A 22658-nucleotide genomic window follows, 5' to 3' on the forward strand; every position below is an offset into this window, starting at 1 on the left:
TTCGGAACACTTGTGACAGGCAGTGAGAAGGTGATGTGATGCCTCCTCGGTGCCTGTTTTAAACCCTTGCCATTATTTGCAATGCAACCACCTGCACTGTAGCACTTGCAGTGTGTTTGTAGGGTTTGCTCATCACTTGAACGGCTCGTAATTGGCTTACTGCCCACCAAACGCAACAGGAGCGATAGTTTTTGGCACCTGGCACTAAGTGAAGCACTGCGACTGTGGCATGTAAACACCCTGTGCACTGTCTTTCCAGCTTAAGGAGGGGGGTGGGGGGTGTTGACGGGCGATAACAGATCAGTAGGAAGAACACCATAGGATTTAAAGGGCTGCGGTTTTCTTCTGCTTTTTTTTAACCGAAGAACGCACCAAAAGCGGATCAGTGTGAAAGCAGCATTTCCCTGGGTTCACACCTATGCAGATTTCTTCAAAACGTTGCGGAAAACTCTTTGGTGTGAACCTGGGGTTACATGGCGTTTTTGCTGCGATTTTGATGCATCCTGGGTTTTTTTTTTTGTTCTTATTACTAGGCAGATTGAAACATAAAACGCATAAAAAATGCAGCAAAAGCGCACTACATGCTTTTCTGCAGTGTTTCCATTGCAGTCTATAGAACCAAAAATGCAACTTTTTGCATTTAAAAAAGTCCCTGAACCTTTCTAAAAAAATACACCGGGTGAAAACGCAGAGATGTGGACCTGTCCCATAGGAAATCGTGTTAATGGGATAGTACTGCATTTCTTCAAAACGCTGTGGAAAATGCTCAGGTGTGAACCTGGGGTTACATGGCGTTTTTGCCGCGTTTTTGATGCGTTCTGTGTTTTTTTTTTCTTGTTGCTAGCAGATTGAAACATAAAACGCAAAAAAAATGCAGCAAAAACGTACTATATGCTTTTCTACAGCGTTTTCATTGAAGTCTATAGAACCAAAAACGCAACTTTTTGCTTTTAAAAAAGTCCCTGACCGTTTCCAAAAACCGCACCGGGTGAAACACGGAGATGTGAACGTGTCCCATAGGAAATCGTGTTAAATGGACTGTAGTGCGTTTCTGAAAAATGCTGCAGAAAACGTTAGGTGTGACCCCGGGGTTACATGGCATGAATGATAGATCTGATGATGATGGGCCCGCGGGGGGGGGGGGGGGGGGGTTTAAGGCGGGTGAATATTTTCCTGGCTCTTTTCTCTGTGACACCTGTCCATCTGAGCAGATAATGGAAGGAGATCAGTGGATTCCGGATTCCAGAGCAGCCACTCTGCACTGAACACACAAACCATAAAGATTCTATTGACTCTGAGCTGACTTCTGGGAAACCTGTGTGTGACCTGGAGGGGCTTATCGGCCCCCTTTGTGGTGGCCATTGTCTGAGCCTCTGCCTGGTGGGACCTGGACAAACATTGAGGGTGGGCACAGGTTGTTTGCTGTGCACTTGTCACATGCGTACACAGAAAGGTATGCCGGTTCTCACTACCTGGACAAGCTGTTCAAATGCTGCAAGAAAAGGAAGGAATTCACGGAGATCGGGCCTTCCCAACCGCATCCTACAGCTTCCGTCACACAAAAAAGGCAACAAAATGACCTTTCATTTAAATATATTCCTCATTAGCCACAAAGGATATAAACCCACTTTGTAGGCACCTAATTGCTTTTGCAAACCCAGCTATTACCTTTTAAAAGTAGCAGTGACATCAGCACTTTGCTAGAGGAGCAGGGCCCTGCTATCCCTCTTGTATTGAACTGTATTGTTGCTGAATTGTCTCCCGTTATATTGTAAAGCGCTGAGCACACTGTTGGCGCGATATAAATCCTCTATAATAATAATATATAAATCCTGTATAATAATAATAATAATAATAATAATAATATATAAATCCTGTATAATAATAATATATATAAATCCTGTATAATAATAATAATATATAAATCCTGTATAATAATAATATATAAATCCTGTATAATAATAATAATATATATAAATCCTGTATAATAATAATATATAAATCCTGTATAATAATAATAATATATATAAATCCTGTATAATAATAATATATAAATCCTGTATAATAATAATATAAATCCTGTATAATAATAATAATAATAATAATAATATACACAGCCTGTGCAGAGAGCAGAGCTGTGGGAGGGACCCATCAGACTCCACCCACTACAGGCTGCCTGCAGAAAACTACAGAAGTGGGCGGAGACAGGACCAGTCACCCTGCACAAGGACAGAGAGCAGCAGTGAGCGGTCTTCATTAGAGGAAATAAAAGTCTCACAGTGGATTACTGCACAGATCTGGGAGAAATACACAAAGCACACCCAAGGAGGAATACACATGATGAATGGATTAAGGGTCGGTTCACGCCATAGAAACACAGTCCAGATGTGTTTCGGATGCGTTTCTGCATGTGCGTTTTTGGTGAATTCCAGTGCTTTTTTGATGCGTTCCAATTAATTTTTCCCTCCCTCTCTTTTTCTTCAATTTAAATAGGGACATGTGCGTTCCAGTGTTTTTTTGGTGCGTTTTGGTGTGTTCCAGTGTGTTTTTGGTGCGTTCCAGTGTGTTTTTAGTGCATTTTGGTGCGTTCCAGTGTGTTTTTAGTGCATTTTGGTGCGTTCCAGTGTGTTTTTGGTGCGTTCCAGTGTTTTTTTTGGTGCGTTTTGGTGCATTCCAGTGTGTTTTTGGTGCGTTCCAGTGTGTTTTTGGTGCGTTCCAGTGTGTTTTTGGTGCATTTTGGTGTGTTTCAATGCGTTTTTGATGCGTTTTACCACCTTCTAGTACTGTTCTGTGCAGGAAAAATGCAGCCTATTCAACTTTTTTTCCAGCAACCGGAACTCAGTGGAACTGCAAGCACTGATGTGAACTATGACATTGATAACCATATCACCTACTTTCTGTGTGTTTTGGATGCAGAAAAAAAGCAACTGAAACGCATGGAGTGTGAACTGGCCCTTAATGTTTAGTTATCCCGGAATTGAGCTTGAGAGCCGGTTCTCACCACAGCGCAGTGCGGGAAAGGCGCATTCTGTGTGTGTATCCTGCACCGTGTTCACACACTCCCCCTGCGATCTGCATGTTGGTACCAATGTAAAATTCAGACCGCTGGTATGATGTATGGTAGTGATCAGGTCAATGTTATGGGGTATGGCGGTGATCAGGACGTTGGTAAGGGGTATGGTGGCAATCAGGACGTTGGTATGGGGTATGGTGATGATCAGGACGCTGGTATGGGGTATGGCGGTGATCAGGATGTTGGTATGGGGTATGGCGGTGATCAGGACGCTGGTATGGGGTAAGGCGGTGATCAGGATGTTGGTATGGGGTATGGTGATGATCAGGACGCTGGTATGGGGTATGGCGGTGATCAGGATGTTGGTATGGGGTATGGCGGTGATCAGGACACTGGTATGGGGTATGGCGGTGATCAGGATGCTGGTAACGGGTATGGCGGTGATCAGGTCAATGTTATGGGGTATGGCGGTGATCAGGATGCTGGTAACGGGTATGGCGGTGATCAGGACGCTGGTATGGGGTATGTTGATGACCAGGACTCTGGTATGGTGGTGATCAGGACGTTGGTATGGGGTATGGCGGTGATCAGGACGTTGGTATGGGGTATGGCGGTGATCAGGACGTTGGTATGGGGTATGGCAGTCATCAGGACGCTGGTATGTGGTATGTTGATGACCAGGACTCTGGTATGGCGGTGATCAGGATGCTTGTATGGGTTATGGCGGTGATCAGGTCAATGTTATGGGGTATGGCGGTGATCAGGATGCTGGTACGGGGTATGGTAGTGATCAGGACAGCGTACCTTCAGAGATCAAGTGGTGCCCATGCCTCGACTGGTTATGGCGGGTGGTCATAATGTTATGGCTGATCGGCTGAAATCTGGTTCTCTCGTGAGAGAGCGAGGCATACTTCCCTTAGTAGAGGGTTGTCAGTTGCTGGAGCCATTTACTGACAATGATGCATACAGATTCAGACTAGTGTGGTCAGCATTGCTGTTTTATTGCTTGTAGAGCGTGTGCTTATGACTGCATTTCAATAAAATTGCTTCTTGATATAAACATGAGGTTTCACTTGCCTGGCAGACTCTCGGTTTATAGGCGAATGTCCTTCATTCAAAGCACTCAGTCTGCGGTGCGAGAATCACACTAAATGCTGAGATGGATGTGTAGTTCTGCTGTCATGCAGCACCATCTAGTGGAAAACAATGCTTACTTACTACCCACTGTGCCCAATTAAAGCAGAACTCCAGCCTTCGATTCACTCTTGCCCAGTTGGACCAGTTCCTCTCCTGTACTGAAAAAACTTACTGTGATTCCAATGCACACTGTGAGAAGCTCAGTGTGCATTAGAAGCTGCAGCAAGTCAGATAAGAGCCCATCTCATTGACTGGCTGAAGACATACAGCATCATCTAGGCCAGCTTTGGGCAACTGTGGCCCTCCAGCTGTTGGTGAACTACAAGTCCCATCATGCCTCTGCCTTCGGGAGTCATGCTTGTAACAGTCAGTTTTACAATGCCTCATGGGACGTGTAGTTCTTCAAGAGCTGGAGGGCCACAGTTACCCACCCCTGATCTAGACACTTTCCTCCCCATATCTGACCCAGCCCTTTCAATCATGGGAGGTTCAGCATCAGAGGTGGGTGTTCTGCGTGCAAATTCAGCCTGCCTAGGATCACCCACTGCTCCAGACTGACACCCACCCATAAGGCATCTTGACATTTGCCTAACTCCTCCCAAGGGCCAGCCCACTTCTTCCATGAGGGTTCCTGGGAGGAGTACCAAGGCAGGGTGCTGTGATGTTCTCAGCAAATTATGCACAGCACCTTGGTGGCCCCTCCCACCAGGCACAATCTGCCTGCATTGCATAGAGAAGCACAGGGTCCAAACAATGACATCCCTGGGTCTAAAAAAGAATCGAGAGGGGAAAAAAAAAAGTTTTTTTTTTTTTTAAATAAATTTCATTAGCATGTTGAGGGAGGAACCAAGAAAGACAAAATAAAACCGGAATAAACTTCAGCTCTTTCACTGCCAGATACCCTTTTTGTGGGTTTTTTGAACACTTAAAAAAATTTTAGGCCTGAAGATTACACAAATTCCCCAAACTATGATATACAGTTAGGTCCATATATATTTGGCACAATTTTAGTTTTTTTTCAGGTATTGACCAAAACATATTCAAGCTATAGTTCTATAATGGATATGGGCAGAAAGTGCACACTCTCAGGTTTAATTTGAGGGTATGTACATCCAAATTGGATGAAGGGTTTAGGAATTACAGCTCTTAAGAGTAGCCATCCCCCCTTTTTCAAGGGACCAAAAGTAATTGAACAACTGAATCAAAAGCTGTGTCATGGCCAGGTGTGGGCTACTCCTTCGTTATTTCTTAATTAAGCAGGTAAAAGATCTGGAGTTGATTCTAAGTGTGGATATTGCTGTGAAGCTACGTTATGCGTTCAAAGGAGCGGTCCATGAAAGTGAAACAGGCCAATGTAAGGCTTCAAAAACAAAACAAATCCATCAGAGAGATGGCAGCAACATTAGAAGTGGCCAAATAAACAGTTTGGTACATTCTGAGGGAAGAACGACGCACTGGTGAGCTCAGCAATATAAAAAGGCGTGGACGTCCACGGAAGACAACAGTGGTGGATGATCGCAGGATCCTCATTATCATTATCAAAGTCTACAATCAAGAGAAGACTTCAAAAGAGCAAATACAGAGAGTTCACCACAAGGTGCAAACCATTCATAAGCCTGAAGAAAAGAAAAGCCAGATTAGATTTTGCCAAAAAACATCTTAAAAAAAAAAAAAAAAGCCAGACCAGTTCTGGAAAAGCATTCTTTGGACAGATGAAAGATTAATCTGTACCAGAATGACAAGAAAAAAAAAAGTGTGGAGAAGGCTTGGAACAGCTCATGATCCAAAGCACACAACATTATCTGTAAAACATGGTGGAGGCAGTGTGATGGCATGGGCATGCATGGCTTCCTGTGGCACTGGGTCATTGGTGTTTATTGCTGATGTGACAGAAGGCGCCGCATGAATTGTGCAGTGTTTACAGATATACTGTCAGCCCAGATTCAGCCAAATGCAGCAAAGGTGATTGGACCGCACATCACAGTACAGATGGACAATGATCCAAAACACACTGCAAAAGCAACCCAGGAGCTTTTGAAAGAATAGACATGGAATATTCTGCAATGGCCGAGTCAATCACCTGATCTCAATTGAGCATGAATTTCACTTGCTTAAGGCAAAATTAAAAGGCAGGAAGACCCACAAAGAACAACTGAAGACAGCTGCAGTCAGAGCCTGGCAAAGCATCAGAAAGGAGGAAACCCAGTCCATGGGTTCCAGATTTCAGGCAGTCATTGCCAGTAAAGGATTCTCAACAAAATATTACAAATTAACATTTTATTTATTTATGATTATATTCATTTGTCCAATTATTTTTGAGCCCCTGAAAACGGAGGGACTGTGTATAAAAATGGTTGCAGTTCCTAAAATTTGTACTTTAGATTTATGTTGAACCCCTTGAATTAAAGCTGAAAGTCAGCACTTCAAATTCATTTGGATTGTTTTGTTTTAATTTATTCTGGTGACATACAGAGCCAAAAATATGAAAATTGTACCTGTGTCCAAATATATATATGGACCCAACTATGTTCTGAAAGCAGACACCTTACAAAATAAAAATAGTGGTAGTTCCAATTTTTTAGGTCACACGATATTACCGCAAAAAGGTCTAAGAAACATAACATTTCGTAAAAAAAATAAAGTAAATTTTAAGGCAAACAAAATGCAATAAATTACCCAGATTGTTAAAATATAAGATGAGGTTGCCGAGTAAATAGATACCAAACATGTTAAACATTGAAATTTGTGTGTGCCCATGAAATGGTGACAAACTTCAGTACCCTTTATTTTCTATAGGAGACGCTTCGAAAGCTGTACAGGTCATCAGTTTAGTGTTACAGAGGAGGTTTTCTGCCAGAATTGTTCACTCCGGCCTGCATGGCGATGTGTAACGTGTTTTCACATGCAAGCGCCCCTGACGCGCATGTTCACATTCATACGTGCGTATATGTGGGGGTTGGGGGGCCTCAATTCTTTGGGGCGGGGGGGGGGCGGTGTTATAGTCCGAACACGAGAATTAGGCCAATGCCAGAAGAAAAATTTTACTGCCAAGACCTCCAAAAGTTTTCATTCAAGACCCCTGGTCTACTCAGATTATTTGAATGTCATTCATTTCCAACAAATAAAAAAAAAAAAAAAAAACCCAGGCTATGTCATCCACAATCCCTTCTTTATTTCATTTGGTCACACAAACAAAAAACCTTGACATTGGATCTTTAACAGTTTACCAACAAGCATAAACTTTTTTTTTTCTTTGTAAAAATGGTGCCCCCTGCTGGCTATTCATTTAAAAAACAACAAACTCCCTGCAACAGGCACCACTGCTTTTACTATTATTACACACAAAACAATATGTGCTAAGAGAATGTGGAATAGATTTGAGCTGAATCTTCAGCATTAGAATTCTAATCTTGAGAAAATGGACAAACATTTAAAAAAAAAAAGTCTCCTTTCTCAAGCTCCCCAATTAACCTTTTCCCCCCCAACCCACCAAGAATTATCGCAATCCCCTGCAGGGAATTTTTAGGCACGCATTTCATACCAACGTCATTCACAGCCAAAATGGTTATTGAAGGTGTAATAGATGTGTATACGTTTAGTTTCCATCAGCCAATCAGCAGCTGACGTCTCATGGAAACCAAACCCATGGGCATTCTTTAGCCTCTCTGTTGGGCGTACTGGGGAACGGACAGTGGTTTAATAAAGATGGCAGTAAAGTGACTTTCAGCAAAAAAAGTAAAAATATCAGGGGGTAAGGAAAATGCAAAAGAAAAATAAGAGCTCTATATAAAGAGCATGACGTTGATTCGGGAGGAGTATTGCGCGGCGTCGTGCCTTAATCTCACAAGCAGTTTTATTTATTTATTTTAAAAGCAGGAAAGGACAAAGCTTTGGAATTCAGGAGTCAATACAATCTAAAGAGCCAGCAAGCTCCATTCAGGACCTAAGCCTGAGGAGGACCTAGGTGAGGCTGCAGAACTTCCAGGGAGGATGTTCGTGAGGCACGGTTGGATTTTTGGCTCCCGAGGTTTGTCCAGGCCTGCTTTAATGACTATATCTGGCCTATTACAATGCGTCTAAAATGTTGTCGATTTTGTTGACCAGTTCCTGGCGCTTGTTGGCATGCTGCTTTTCGTTCTCTATGTAACTATCCTTTTTCAGTTTGCCGGCGACCAGACGTTCGGCTTCGGAAGACGATTTTAGCACAATCTCCTTTACTTGACTGTCAAGCTTCTGGATCTCCGCAGCCTGTGTGGGCAATTAGAAGACATATGGATGAAGCCAGACATCTTACACAAGAATCAAGCTGCATTTAAAAGAGACATGTATCCTTGTCTGAGTATGCTAACCTCCCTAGCGGTCTGATTATGTCAGTATTTCTGTGCTCAAAGCGGTACTTTTTTTTTTGCATGGAAATCTGTTTTTTTATTGTAGGTCTGTAATTCTTAGGAATATCTCACTGAAATCTGTCCGAAGAAGAGAGTCTAGTAAACATGATAAAATTTGAAACACTAAATCATAAAACTATAATAAGCATAATAAAATATAAATTTAATTCAATAATCAAAACCAAAAACACTGAAATGTGAAATAGAGCGCCAAGTTCGCACATCACTGAGTTCAGTCGCAGAATCGTTTTCAGTGTCTGATGAGGAATTTCCCCCACGAATCATTATCACTCAATTCTGCAAGTGGTTCTGAATTACTATCGCTGTTCTCTAGCCGGTCTAAAACCGCTTTTGACCTAAAGGGACGCTTTTCAGACGCCATGGACGTTTCTCAGTTTCCAGGCAGAAAGAACAGTAAAAATGCAGGCAGGGCGCCGGACAAAGCACTCGGGACAAAATGTATGTGAAATGGTTTGATACAGGAATGTTATACTATGTGATTTTAGTGTATTTAGTGAATGTCACTTTTTTTAATTTTTTAATTTCCCGCCGGTTCCGTCCCCCGTACGTCCCAGGGAACGGAACCCGGAAGACGGATTCCGGCATCGGCCAGAGGACATTGCCAGGGACACTGCAGGAGGGACATCGCGGGAGCGCAGGACAAGGTAAGTGCTGGAGGGATCCCAGAGCAACACTGCAGTGTAGTTCCAAGTGTAGCTCGGGGTTACCGCTTGTGGTGCTGAAAGTTAACCCCGAGCTACACTCGGGAATACCGCCGGGGGGGTAAAGAGGAGCCTCAGTCAGGCATGTGAAAATTAAAAGTCAGCAGTTACAAAAACTGTAGCCGACGACTTTTTCATAAAACACTGACTTGTCCCAGGGTCCGGCGCTGTCCTCATCCAGGCCAGTTTCTTCACCGGTCTTCAGTCCCTTGCATGTTATCTGTGGGCAGTCTGCTGTGGCTCCTTGCGGCTTCACAGTCAGCTGCTCATGGCACATGTGTGAGCTGTGCTGCACTTTCTGAATGTTCCCGCAGCATTCTGGGATCTGAAAAGTTTCTCAGAAGGCTGCAGGCAGGGAGGAAGGGGGAAAAGGGGATGGGTGGGAGAACTTCCGTTCAGATAACCCAGAGTGGAAAATCTCGAAGCGATCTTGGGTGCTTAACAGACCACCCTCACTGTTTCTTCTTTAGTGGCTGCTCCTACAAAAATACCAGGTGTTGGCTGGTGTCAAAGCTTAGCACATGCTCAGTTTGGTTTGTATTGTGGGAGATTTTTTTTTTTTTTAATATTTTGTCTTTGAAGAGTAGAGAGGGCCAATCAGCGCTGTCCAGAGGGTCAGGGGTTATGCAGCCTCATAGGACAGAGGAAAATGAAAACTCCTCCTACAAGATTAACCAGTGTTCAGCCAGACACTGATAGAAGTCACAAGACTGCTATATACTGCTGATGAGAAAAAGGTATTTAGCAGTTTAGATTTACTAAAATAACTGCATTTCCATGTTGTGTGTACTGTGGGAGACCAGATACAGTGAAGGCAGGGTCCGGGCAGACCTCATACAGTGAAGGCAGGGTCCGGGCAGACCTCATACAGTGAAGGCAGGGTCCGGGCAGACCTCATACAGTGAAGGCAGGGTCCGGGCAAACCTCGTACAGTGAAGGCAGGGTCCGGGCAGACCTCATACAGTGAAGGCAGGGTCCGGGCAGACCTCATACAGTGAAGGCAGGGTCCGGGCAGACCTCATACAGTGAAGGCAGGGTCCGGGCAGACCTCATACAGTGAAGGCAGGGTCCGGGCAGACCTCATACAGTGAAGGCAGGGTCCGGGCAGACCTCATACAGTGAAGGCAGGGTCCGGGGAGACCAGATACAGTGAAGGCAGGGTCCGGGGAGACCAGATACAGTGAAGGCAGGGTCCTGGGAGACCAGATACAGTGAAGGCAGGGTCCGGGGAGACCAGATACAGTGAAGGCAGGGTCCGGGGAGACCAGATACAGTGAAGGCAGGGTCCGGGGAGACCAGATACAGTGAAGGCAGGGTCCGGGGAGACCAGATACAGTGAAGGCAGGGTCCGGGGAGACCAGATACAGTGAAGGCAGGGTCCGGGGAGACCAGATACAGTGAAGGCAGGGTCCGGGGAGACCAGATACAGTGAAGGCAGGGTCCGGGGAGACCTCATACAGTGAAGGCAGGGTCCGGGGAGACCTCATACAGTGAAGGCAGGGTCCGGGGAGACCTCATACAGTGAAGGCAGGGTCCGGGGAGACCAGATACAGTGAAGGCAGGGTCCGGGGAGACCAGATACAGTGAAGGCAGGGTCCGGGGAGACCTCATACAGTGAAGGCAGGGTCCTGGGTTTAACAACATTACGTGTCTGCTGACATCATATCCAAGATGGTGCCCAGCAGCAGTGTTTGAGGCTTTGAATGCCTACAGAAAAGGTTGTTTTACATGTAAACATCATACATAAAATATGCTAATATTCACACAATGGGAAGATTTAGGCTGAAATGAATGGTCTATTGACAAGATCTCTATAAAGCTATTTATTCACAAGACCTATGGTCTTGTCGATCATAAAAAAAAAAACCCTACTAGCTGACAACAGGAGCCAATCTGGGGGAAAAAAATAAATAAATAAAATCACCTTGTCACATAGGTCTGACCCTTCTGCTTTCAGTTTGGCTTGCAGAGATGTAATTTCATTAGTCAGGTTCTTGTGATCCATCTCTAAAGTTTTCTTGCCACTGTTCAAACTGGAAATATCTCGGAACTGCTTATATTTATTCACGGCTTCATCAAAGTGACGGTACAGGCCGAGTCTCTTGTTCACCAAGGTGAGGATCTGCTCTGTAATACAAGCCACTTTCATCTTTGCTTCTGCTGCCGGGTCCTAAAAAGAAAAGAAAAATCATAAAGAAGGGAGAATTCACAATTTCCTGAGGACGATTCACCTTCAAGGACTGTTATGAAGCCGCCGCAGTATCACACAAGGTGGGCAAATGGTGAGAGATAAACCTCACAAGCCAAAAAATTACCACAAGGTTTGTGGGGAAGGGGGGACAGGACATAAACTCATCAAGAAAAAAAAGTTTTTTGTTTTTTTTTTTTCCCTTAACCACTTCCTGTCCGGACACTTTCACCCCCTTCCAGTCCAGGGCAATGTTCAGCTTTTAGCACTATCAGACTTTGAATGACAAATTGCGCGGTCATGCAACACTGTACCCAAATGAATTTTTTACCATTTTTTTGAGACAGATAAAGCTTTATTTTGGTGGTATTTTTTCACCGCTGGGATTTGTATTTTTTTTGCTATGTAAATGAAATGTCCAAAAATTTTGAAAAAAAGTGTTTTTTTTTAATAAAATTTTGCAAATAAATATTTCATCATAAATCTTAGCCAAAATTTATTCCGTTCTCTTTTTAGTAAAAAAAAAATCCAAATTAGTTTATAACCAAAAATTATAATTTTTAAACATTTTTATATTCTTATTTTTTTTACATACGGTCACCCTAGCAGTACAGTGTCACCATGGTGACACTGTACTACTTGTGGGGGGTGATGATTTTTTTTTTTTACACTGATTGCTTTTACACCCATATAGGATGTAAAAGCAATCACTTCTCTCTCTGTGTGCATTCTTGCACTCATTGAGAAGTACTGAGTGAGCTGTGATTGGTCACAGCTTGTCACATGGTACAAGGCTTTTGTGAATAGCCTTGTACCATGTGACCTCTGTGATCATTCACAGATTTCACACGTAGTAAGCAATGATGTCACAAGTGACATCTTGCTTACTACTTTGCATGTGATCACTGATTGGCCAATCAGTGATCACATGATTGGGACCTCGTACAGAGGTCCCGGCCGACGATCGGTGTTTCACTGTGTCCGGAGGACACAGCGGGCACCGGATCGCGGTGCTGCGCGCTCCCAGGGAGCGCGCACAAGCAGGGTGCGGGGAGGCCGTTTATAAATGGCCACCCGACCCTGCAGTGCCACCGTCCGGCCGTTTATATGCAACGGCCGGTCGGGAAGTGGTTAAGTAAAAAACACAACTCTGGCATCTATGCCAAGTGTGTCCTACTCTAGGCTGAGGTCTTCATGGTCTCTCAGAAAACACAAGGAATCACTGGCCAGGGCCCGGTAACTGAAAGCCGAGGCCGCAAATGGCAGTGCGGGTAGGGCGCACGTGCCCCCTACCCAGAACTGCTAAATCACACACACACACACACGTGATTTTGCACACCCGTGCCACTCTGTAGCAGTATTTATGCTATAAGGCGGCACCTAAGCAGTTAATTAGGAGCTGGCAAAGAATTGCAAGTACAATCTCAGGGTCTTACAGACTGTCAGTGTAATTGTCTGCCCAGATCTCATACAAGCAGGCAGTTACTGAATGACAGGAACAATCAATGAACTACCAACAGCACTCATCAGCTACCTGATAGTTCATTGAGAACTACAAGTCGAGAGCCACAAATGTTGCTTTTTTTTTTGTTTTTAAACAGAGTGAATGAGAGCAGAGGAACCCCAACCCACTATCACGACAGACTGGGGAAGCTGCTCATTTAGTAACATGTTACACCCTGGATACAGATGTAACATGATACGGAATGTGAACATATCCTTGTAAAAAAATGTAAGCTCCTTGGAGGACAGGGTCTAATGTGAACATCCAGTATGTAGAGTGCTATATAAAATCCTTGTAACAATGATAATTAGCTGTAGAAAGCAGTAGATGCTAGACTGCAAGGACTGAATGCCTCCTTAACCCCTTCGCCCCGTCGCCTCCCGGCCCTTTAACCTCCCTAGCGGTTAGATTATGTCCATATTTCTGTGCTCAAAGCGGTACATTTTTTGCATGGAAATGTGTTTTTTTTTATTGTAGGCCTGTAATTTTTAGGAATAACTCACTGAAATCTGTCCGAACAAGAGTCTAGTAAACATCCCGGGTATGATAAAATGTGAAACACGAAATCATAAATTATAATTTAATAAATAATCATAAATAATAATATAATAATAAATTTAATTCAATAATATAATCAAACCAAAAACACTGAAATTTGAAATATAGCGCCAAGTTCGCACATCGCTGAGCAAAGTCGCAGAATCGTTTTCAGTGTCTGATGAGGAATTTCCCCCACGAATCATTATCACTCAATTCTGCAAGGGGTTCTGATTTACTAACGCTGTTCTCTAGCCGGTCTAAAACCGCTTTTGACCTAAAGGGACGCTTTTTGGACGCCATGGACGTTTCTCAGTTTCCAGGCAGAAAGAACAGTAAAAATGCAGGCAGGGCGCCGGACAAAGCACTCGGGATAACATGTATGTGAAATGGTTTGATACAGGAATGTTATACTATGTGATTTTAGTGTATTGAGTGAATGTCACTTTTTGTCATTTTCAAATTTCCCGCCAGTTCCGTCCCCCGTACGTCCCGACGCTTGCAGGGGACGGAACCCAGAAGACAGATGCCGGCATCCGCCGGATTACATTGCCGGGGACACCGCAGGAGGGACATCGCGGGAGCGCAGGACAAGGTAAGTGAAGAACAGATGCCGGAGCAGCGCCGCATGGTAAGCCTGAGTGTAGCTCGGGGTCACCGCTTTTGGTACTGAAACTTTACCCCGAGCTACACTCGGGAATACCATCAGGGAGGCTACGGGTTTCAGAAGCTGGGAGGCGGGGCTTAGGGTCATGTGACCATCATGACACAGTCACATGATCGGGAAAGGTCCCAAGCGCAAGAGGAGATCGGGACCTTTCCGTGAGTACTGGACGTGTGCTGGGAGCGCACAGGGCGCGTGCTCTCAGCACATATGTTCTTTAATAGAACGCAAATGTGCGGCCGGAGTGTAGGCCCAGACGCCGGGAGGCCGCACATTTGCGTTCGGCCGGCGTGAAGAGGTTAACATCTGCCGCAAAAAATGAGAATTTTCAAATCCTGCTCATGTTACACTAACCATGGTTGTCCAACTAAGTTTCAGAAAGTTTGGCCATTAAGCCCTTAACCGTTGAAACTTCCAATTTGGGATAGATTTTTTTTTTTTCCCCCCCACTTGCATTCCCATGCTCTGGGAATGCCTAGAATGTACCAGTTGCCCCACCCTAGAAAACCAAGTTCTTTTGAGCAGGGCCCTCTTAACCCCCTTGTATCTCATTGTATTGTAACTGTACTGTCTTCCTTTTCGATTGTAAAATGCTGCGCAAACTGTTTGCGCTATATAAATCCAGAATAAAAGCAATAATAAATATTGTAGGTTTCCTTTATCAACTTTTTTTTACTTTGATCTCCTATTTGTATATTTTGCAATGATTTCCCTCCTGCTCTACAAAATAAGCCTGATAATAAAGCCAGGTGTGGTACAAATATATAAAAACGACTGACCAGAACCAGCCGGTACCGGGAACAAACCAGAATGCAGGGAAGGTTAGGTGGGGAGTTGGAATGGTAAAAGGCACAAAAAGCGAGGGAGGAAACATGACAAACCTTCGTGATGGAGAAGTCCAGCCTGACGTAGAGGATGACAGTAAAGAACAGGATGTAGAAGGCTCCCACCACCAGCAGAGGCTCCTGGAGCATCAGAATCTTGTTGAAGGTGTAATGGATCACTACGTCCTGGATATGCTGTTCAACCAGATTGTTCTTGTAAGCCACAATAACTGGACGACCAAACGTGTCAAGATACGTGTAGTGCAGCTCGTTGGGGGCTCTATTTACATCAAATGGGTAGTCCACATGGATATTTCTAAAAAGACAACAAACATAGAGCTAATCTGCTGAACCCGAGCAGAAGACAGAACAGGATTTTTGAACTCAACATAAAATACTTTTCTTGAAGTCCATTGAGGGACACAGCATGGTGATAATTAACCACTTAAGTGCCAGAAGATTTTACCCCCCTTCATGACCAAGCTATTTTTGGATAATCTGCAGAGAGCTACTTTAAACGGCAATTGCACAGTCATGCAACACTGCATCTAAATTTAGATCATTTTTGTCACACAAATAGAACTTTCTTTCTTTCTACGGTATTTGATCACCACTGGTTTTTTTTTTTATTATACAACGGGTAAAAAATATATTGAACAAGTCACCATTTTTCTCAGTAAATATATTTTTAAAGGTGCCATTCACATGAAATGTTTTACCACATGGTCAGTAACAATCCATACAAAGAAACCAAAACATCTGTTCAGAAATTAAAGTTATGGGTAATAAAATGGAATGACACATGAAAAAAAGTATTGAACACTCCAACTAAAATGTAATGCTTGGTGCAAAATCCTTTGTTGGTAACTATTATTATTACATTGAGTTTATATAGCGCCAAAGGGTTTGCTCAGCGCTGTACAATAGAGGGGGGGACAATACATGAAACAGTACAGCAACTACAAACAGCACATGAGGGTTAGAGGGCCCTACTCTTTGGAGCTTACAATCTAGGAGGGAGGGGGTAGTGGTACAGGAGGAAGTGGCTGTGGGGGATGGAGTGGTAGGAGGAATGAAGGCGAACGGCTGTTAGGAGAGGGTGGGGTAGGCTCCCCTGAAGAGGTGGGTTTTCAGGGAGCACCTGAAGGTGAGGAGGAAAGGTGACAGTCTGATGGATTGGGGTAGTGAGTTCCAGAGGATGGGGGAGGACCTGGAGAAGTCTTGCAGTCGTGTGTGGGAGGAGGAGACCAGGGAGCAAGATAGAAGGAGGTCCTGTGAAGAGCGATGGGTACGGGTAGGGTGGTACCTGGGAATCAGGTTGGTGAGGTAGTTAGGGGCAGTGTTATAAATGGCTTTGTAGGGCAGAGTGAGTGGTCTGAATTTGATGCACTGGGCGATAGGGAGCCAGTGGAGGGATAGGCAGAGTAGGGTGGCAGAGGTGGAGCGGTTGGTAAGGTGGATGAGTCTAGCCGCTGAGTTCAGGATGGTCTGAAGCGGGGGAAGAGCCTGCACTGGGGTAGGCTGGTGAGGAGGGAGTTGCAGTAGTCGAGGCGTGAGAATCAGGGAGTGTACTAGTTTAGTGGTGTCTGGGGTAAGGAACACTTCAATACGCCTCTTGTATGGAGAAACTAGTTGCATGCATTGCTCACGTGTGATTTTGGCCCATTCTTTCACACGAACAGTCTTCAAATCTTGAAGGTTCCGTAGGCCTCTTCCATGAACTCTGATCTTTTGTGCTTTCCAAAGATTTTCTAATTGGATTCAAGTCAGGGGATTGGCTGGGCCGTTCTAGCAGCTTTATTTTCTCTTAAACCCAATGAAGAGTTTCCTAGGCTGTGTTTGGGATCATTGCCTTGTTGAAATGTCTTCCCTCATTTCATCTTCATCATCCTGGTAGATGGCAGCCGATTTTGATCAAGAATGTTTTGGTACATTTTTCCATTCATCCTTCTTTAAAGCGGAGCTCCACCCAAAAGGGGAAGTTCTGCTTTAAGGACTTCTCCCCCACTCCCCATTAAGGATTGGCACCTTTGGGGGGGCGGGTACCCGAATTTGACAGGTACCTGCTCCAATTTCCGGTCTGATCACCTAGGCGATCGGAAAGTGTCCTCCCTCCCTTCCTGTAGTCTTTTTGGACACTTGACAGGTCCCAGAAGACTACAGGACCATTCATGAAGCGCAGCACTACTCGCGCATGCGCAGTGGGTACCCCGCTGTGGAGCCGCAAGCTATCACAGCCGGATGCCCACACTGAAGATGCCAGCCTCCTGGAATCCAGGACGGCCGGTAAAATGGGCTGCGAGGGACACACCACGAGTTCGAGGGACAGGCAAGTGGCTGCTTTTTAAAAGTCAGCAGCTACAGTTTTTGTAGCTGCCGGCTTTTATTTGACAGGTGAGTGGAACTCCGCTTTAATGACATGAAGTTTGCCAGTACCGTATGCTGAAAACCAGCCCCGCACCATGATGCTCCCCCCTCCATGCTTCACAGTTGGGATGGTGTTTTTGGAGTGATGCGCAGTGCCATGTGACCTCCAAACACGGTGTGCATTATGGCATCCAAAAAGAGTTCTACTTTGGTCTCATCTAACCAGGCTATATTCTCCCAGTATTTCACAGGTTTGCCTAAATGTTGTGCAACAAACTTTAAACAAGCTTCAACATGCTTTTTTTCCCCCCAGCAATGGAGTCTTGTGTGGCGAGCATGCATACAGGCCATGGCAGTTGAGTGCATTACTTATTGTTTACTTTGAAACAATTATACCTGCTAATTCCAAGTCTTTCTGAAACTCTCCACAGGTGGTCCTTGGCTCTTGGACAACTATTCTGATAATTCTTTTTACTACTGTCAGAAATCTTGCAAGAAGCACCTGGTCGTGGCCGGTTTATGCTGTAATGATGTTCTTTCCGCTTCTGGACTATGGCCCCAACAGTGCTCACTGGAACATTCAGAAGTTTAGGAATTCTTCTGTAATCAATGCCATTAATATGCTTTGCAACAATAAGGTTGTGTAGGTCTTGGAGAGAGCTCTTTGCTTTTGCCCATCATGAGAAGTTTCTTGTGCGACACCTTGGTAATGAGACACCTTTTTACAGCCCATCAGTTGATACTTAACCACTGATATTAATTTGCACTGACAAGGGGCAGGATTGCTATCTAATTACTGACAGATTTCAGCTGGTGTCTTGGCGGAGATTTTTTATTTTTTTTTTGCAGAGACCCTACAGAATAAAATGGCATTTGATGCAACTTTTTACATTACACGGTATTTGCGCAGCAATTTTTCAAACGCAGTTATTTTGGAAAAATACAATTTAATGAATTTTAATGCGAAAAAAACAAATATAAATAACTAAATTTTTGGTCAAATATGAAAGATGATTATGTTAAGCCGAGCACATATGATACCCAACATGTCTGAAAAGAAAAACACACACACACACACACACACACACACACACATACATATATATACAGTGGGGATCGAAAGTTTGGGCACCCCAGCTTAAAATTTGTATTAATGTGCATGAAGAAGCCAAGGAAAGATGGAAAAATCTCCAAAAGGCATCAAATTACAGATTAGACATTCTTATAATATGTCAACAAAAGTTAGATTTTATTTCCATCATTTACACTTTCAAAATAACAGAAAACAAAAAAAAGGCATCTACAAAAATTTGGGCACCCTGCAGAATTTATAGCATGCACTGCCCCCTTTGCCAAGCTGAGACCTGCCAGTGTCATGAATTGTTCTCAATCATCGTCTGGGAAGACCAGGTGATGTCAATCTCAAAGGTTTTAAATGCCCAGACTCATCTGACCTTGCCCCAACAATCAGCACCATGGGTTCTTCTAAGCAGTTGTCTAGAAAACTGAAACTGAAAATAGTTGACGCTCACAAAGCTGGAGAAGGCTATAAGAAGATAGCAAAGCGTTTTCAGATGTCAATATCCTCTGTTCGGAATGTAATTAAGAAATGACAGTCATCAGGAACAGTGGAAGTTAAAGCAACATCTGGAAGACCAAGAAAAATATCAGACAGAAGAGCTCACAGGATTGTGAGAAAAACAATTCAAAACCCACGTTTGACTGCACGATCCCTCCAGAAAGATCTGGCAGACACTGGAGTTGTGGTACACTATTCCACTATAAAGAGATACTTGTACAAATATGGTCTTCATGGAAGAGTCATCAGAAGAAAACCTCTTCTACGTCCTCACCACAAAAATCATCGTTTGAACTTTGCAAATGAACATATAGACAAGCCTGATGCATTTTGGAAACAAGTTCTGTGGACCGATGAGGTTAAAATTGAACTTTTTGGCCGGAATGAGCAAAGGTACGTTTGGAGAAGAAGGGGCACAGAATTTAATGAAAAGAACCTCTGTCCAACTGTTAAGCATGGGGTTGGATCAATCGTGCTTTGGGGTTGTGTTGCAGCCAGTGGCACAGGGAACATCTCACGAGTAGAAGGAAAAATGGATTCAATAAAATTTCAGCAAATTTTGGATGGTAACTTGATGCCATCTGTGAAAAAGCTGAAGTTAAAGAGAGGATGGCTTCTACAAATGGATAATGATCCTAAACACACCTCGAAATCCACGGGGGATTACATCAAGAGGCGTAAACTGAAGGTTTTGCCATGGCCTTCACAATCTCCTGACCTCAACATAATTGAAAATCTATGGATAGACCTTAAAAGAGCAGTGCGTGACAGACAGCCCAGAAATCTCAAAGAACTGGAAGACTTTTGTAAGGAAGAATGGGCAAAGATACCTCAAACAAGAATTGAAAGACTCTTGGCTGGCTACAAAAAGCGTTTACAAGCTGTGATACTTGCCAAAGGGGGCAGTACAAGATATTAACTCTGCAGGGTGCCCAAACTTTTGCAGACGCCATTTTTTTGTTTTCTGTTATTTTGAAAGTGTAAATGATGGAAATAAAATCTAACTTTTGTTGACATATTATAAGAATGTCTAATCTGTAATTTGATGCCTTTTGGAGATTTTTCCATCTTTCCTTGGCTTCTTTATGCACATTAATACAAATTTTTAGCTGGGGTGCCCAAACTTTCGATCCCCACTGTATATACATACACACATATATACACACACACACACACACACACATATATATATACATACATACACACACACACACACACACAATTATACTATATATATTTATTATACAGTATTTATAAAACGCCAATAGTTCGCTCAGCGCTGTACATTACAAAGGGGGACAGAACAATACCAATACAATGCAAAACATGAGGGGATCGAGGGCCCTGCTCTTTCGAGCTTACAATCTAGGAAAATTTATTTATATATATATATATATATATATATATATATATATATATATCATCCAGATATCTCCACATCGTCACTCAAAGTCCAGGATGTCATATGACATCATACAGGTGGGAAGTGGCAGTAGAACACTAAGTTACTTAATTATCAAGCCGTGTCCCACAGGAAAACAATGTGTACATTTAGACAACAGTATATATTATGATAGCTTACTTTGCTCCTTCAGGTAAGATGATCTTAACGGTCAGCGAATCCACAACTTGCTCATCAAACACGTGGTCAATAAAGCGCATCTTCAGAGCATACTGATCACCTGTGGGGAAGGAGGACATCAGAATGATAGCTGGTGGCAACATAGTTCTATGATTTGGGCACCTGAACCAACAACGAGCACAAACTCAGCTTACAGATATGGACCTGCACAGGCTACGTCTCAAATCCTGCTAATCACGCTGGGCCTTGTTAACTGTAGCATCCGAGACTGCATGCTATGAAGCAATACAGACAGTTCAGTTGGCGACAAGATTTTTATCTGACTCACCAAGGTTGTAGAGATATTCATAACTTGGCAGGTTGTATCCAACCATGTAATGTGTTTTCCAGCCTCCGAATAGTGGAAATCTGGGCCTGATCTCCATCTCCACGGAGTCCTCAAGAATTAGGAGGTGGCTGGTGGAAATATTTCCGATCTCATCCCTGTAGTATACATCCTGGGCAGCCGCGGGCAGGATGGTCTGGAAGACAAAACCTTCTCATAAGCAAAAGAATTACTCAGAACAGATGTAGGACACTAGAGTTAAAGTTGAACTCCATAAGAAAAAAATAAAATATATATATATATATATTTGTTATTAATATATATTTATATTTGTTATTTATATATTTGTTATTATTGTTATTAATATATTTGTTGTATATATATATATATATATATATATATATATATATATATATAAATAATGTTATTATTAATAATAATAATAATAATAATAATAATAATAATAATAATAATAATAATAATAATAATAATAACAACAACAACGAATATATATATATATATATATATATATATATATATATATATATATATATATAAAAAAACATATATATAAATAAAACTAATAACTGTGTGCACCAAATGCCTTTGCAAATGCAGATATTGCTTTGTAAAATCAACAATGACCTCACCACTGTGCTAGAATGCCTATGTAGAGAGCAATGCTGTGGGGGAGGTACTTAGAAGCCCCACCTACTAAAGTAGGCCTGCAGAAAACTACAGGAAGGGGAGGAGACAAGACCAGTCACCCTGCACAAGGAGAGAGAGCAGCAGTGACTGGTCTTTATTAGAGGAAGCTCCTGCATAAAGAGAAAGTTTCACACTGGATTACTGCTTAGATCTGAAAAATGCACAAAGCACACCAGGATTCAAGTAGGAACACACATACAGTATATGCCCCTTGTATTTAGACAATATTTGCTTATCATCGAGTTTTTTTTTTTTTTTTTTTTATGTGTCGGATAAATACAGAACATAAAAATATACATTCAGTACATCTTTTTCTATAGAGATATGACATGGGGAAATTGTGCAATTAGAAGTACAAATACCCACTGAGCGTCCAGAAACCCAGTGAGCTTCTAACTTCCTAATTCAACTGACAAAGCTCCCCTGCTGCTGCCGCCAGAACTGCTTACTTCTCCCCTGCTGGACTACAGAACTCCTAACCCTTATGTTACAAAGAAATGGGGGGGGGGGGGGTTTAGTGCTCTGTGGTCTAGTAGGGGTTATTTGGACAGGGTTGACATACACTTATTGCCAAAAAGTATTGGTCGGCCGGCCTTTACACACACGAAAAGGCCGGTATCCCAGTCTTAGTCCGTAGGGTTCAATATTGAGTTGGCCCCGCCCTTTGCAGCTATAACAGCTTCAACTCTTCTGAGAAGGCCGTCCACAAGGTTTAGGAGGGTGTCTATGGGAAGGTTGGACCATTCTTCCAGAAGCACATTTGTGAGGTCAGGCACTGATGTCGGGGGAGGAGGCCTGGCTCGCAGTCTCAGCTCTAATTCATCCCAAAGGTGTTCTATGGGGTTGAGGTCAGGACTCTGCAGGACAGTCAAGTTCCTCCACCCCAAACTGGCTCCTCCATGTCTTTATGGACCTTGCTTTGTGCACTGGTGGGCAGTCATGTTGGAACAGGAAGGGGCCATCCCCAAACTCTTCCCACAAAGTTGGGAGCATGAAATTTTCCAAAATGTCTTGGTGTGCCGACGCCTTAAGAGTTCCCTTCACTGGAACTAAGGGGCCAAGCCCAACCCCTGAAAACAACCCTACACCATAATATCCCCTCCACCAAACTTTACACAAT

The 22658-nt window shown here is 43.3% G+C and overlaps 1 protein-coding gene across 1 annotated transcript in view; it reads right to left on the reverse strand.

The window, feature by feature from the left end:
- Window positions 1–7302: 7302 nt before the first annotated feature.
- The window catches only part of RPN1 (ribophorin I), a 29105-nt gene continuing 13749 nt past the window's right edge, over window positions 7303–22658 (reverse strand). The window contains exons 5-9 of the mRNA XM_089682466.1: window positions 20834–21026; window positions 20506–20605; window positions 15035–15293; window positions 11185–11430; window positions 7303–8398 (exon numbers count right to left, since the gene is read on the reverse strand). Coding sequence (XP_089538592.1) covers window positions 8216–8398; window positions 11185–11430; window positions 15035–15293; window positions 20506–20605; window positions 20834–21026 — 981 coding nt within the window. The 3' untranslated portion in view covers window positions 7303–8215. The remainder of the gene's footprint in view (window positions 8399–11184; window positions 11431–15034; window positions 15294–20505; window positions 20606–20833; window positions 21027–22658) is intronic.

Source organism: Staurois parvus, unplaced genomic scaffold, assembly GCF_062004578.1.
Source record: "Staurois parvus isolate SC_StPar_1 unplaced genomic scaffold, SC_StPar_1.0 ptg000290l, whole genome shotgun sequence".
Taxonomy (NCBI): domain Eukaryota; kingdom Metazoa; phylum Chordata; class Amphibia; order Anura; family Ranidae; genus Staurois; species Staurois parvus.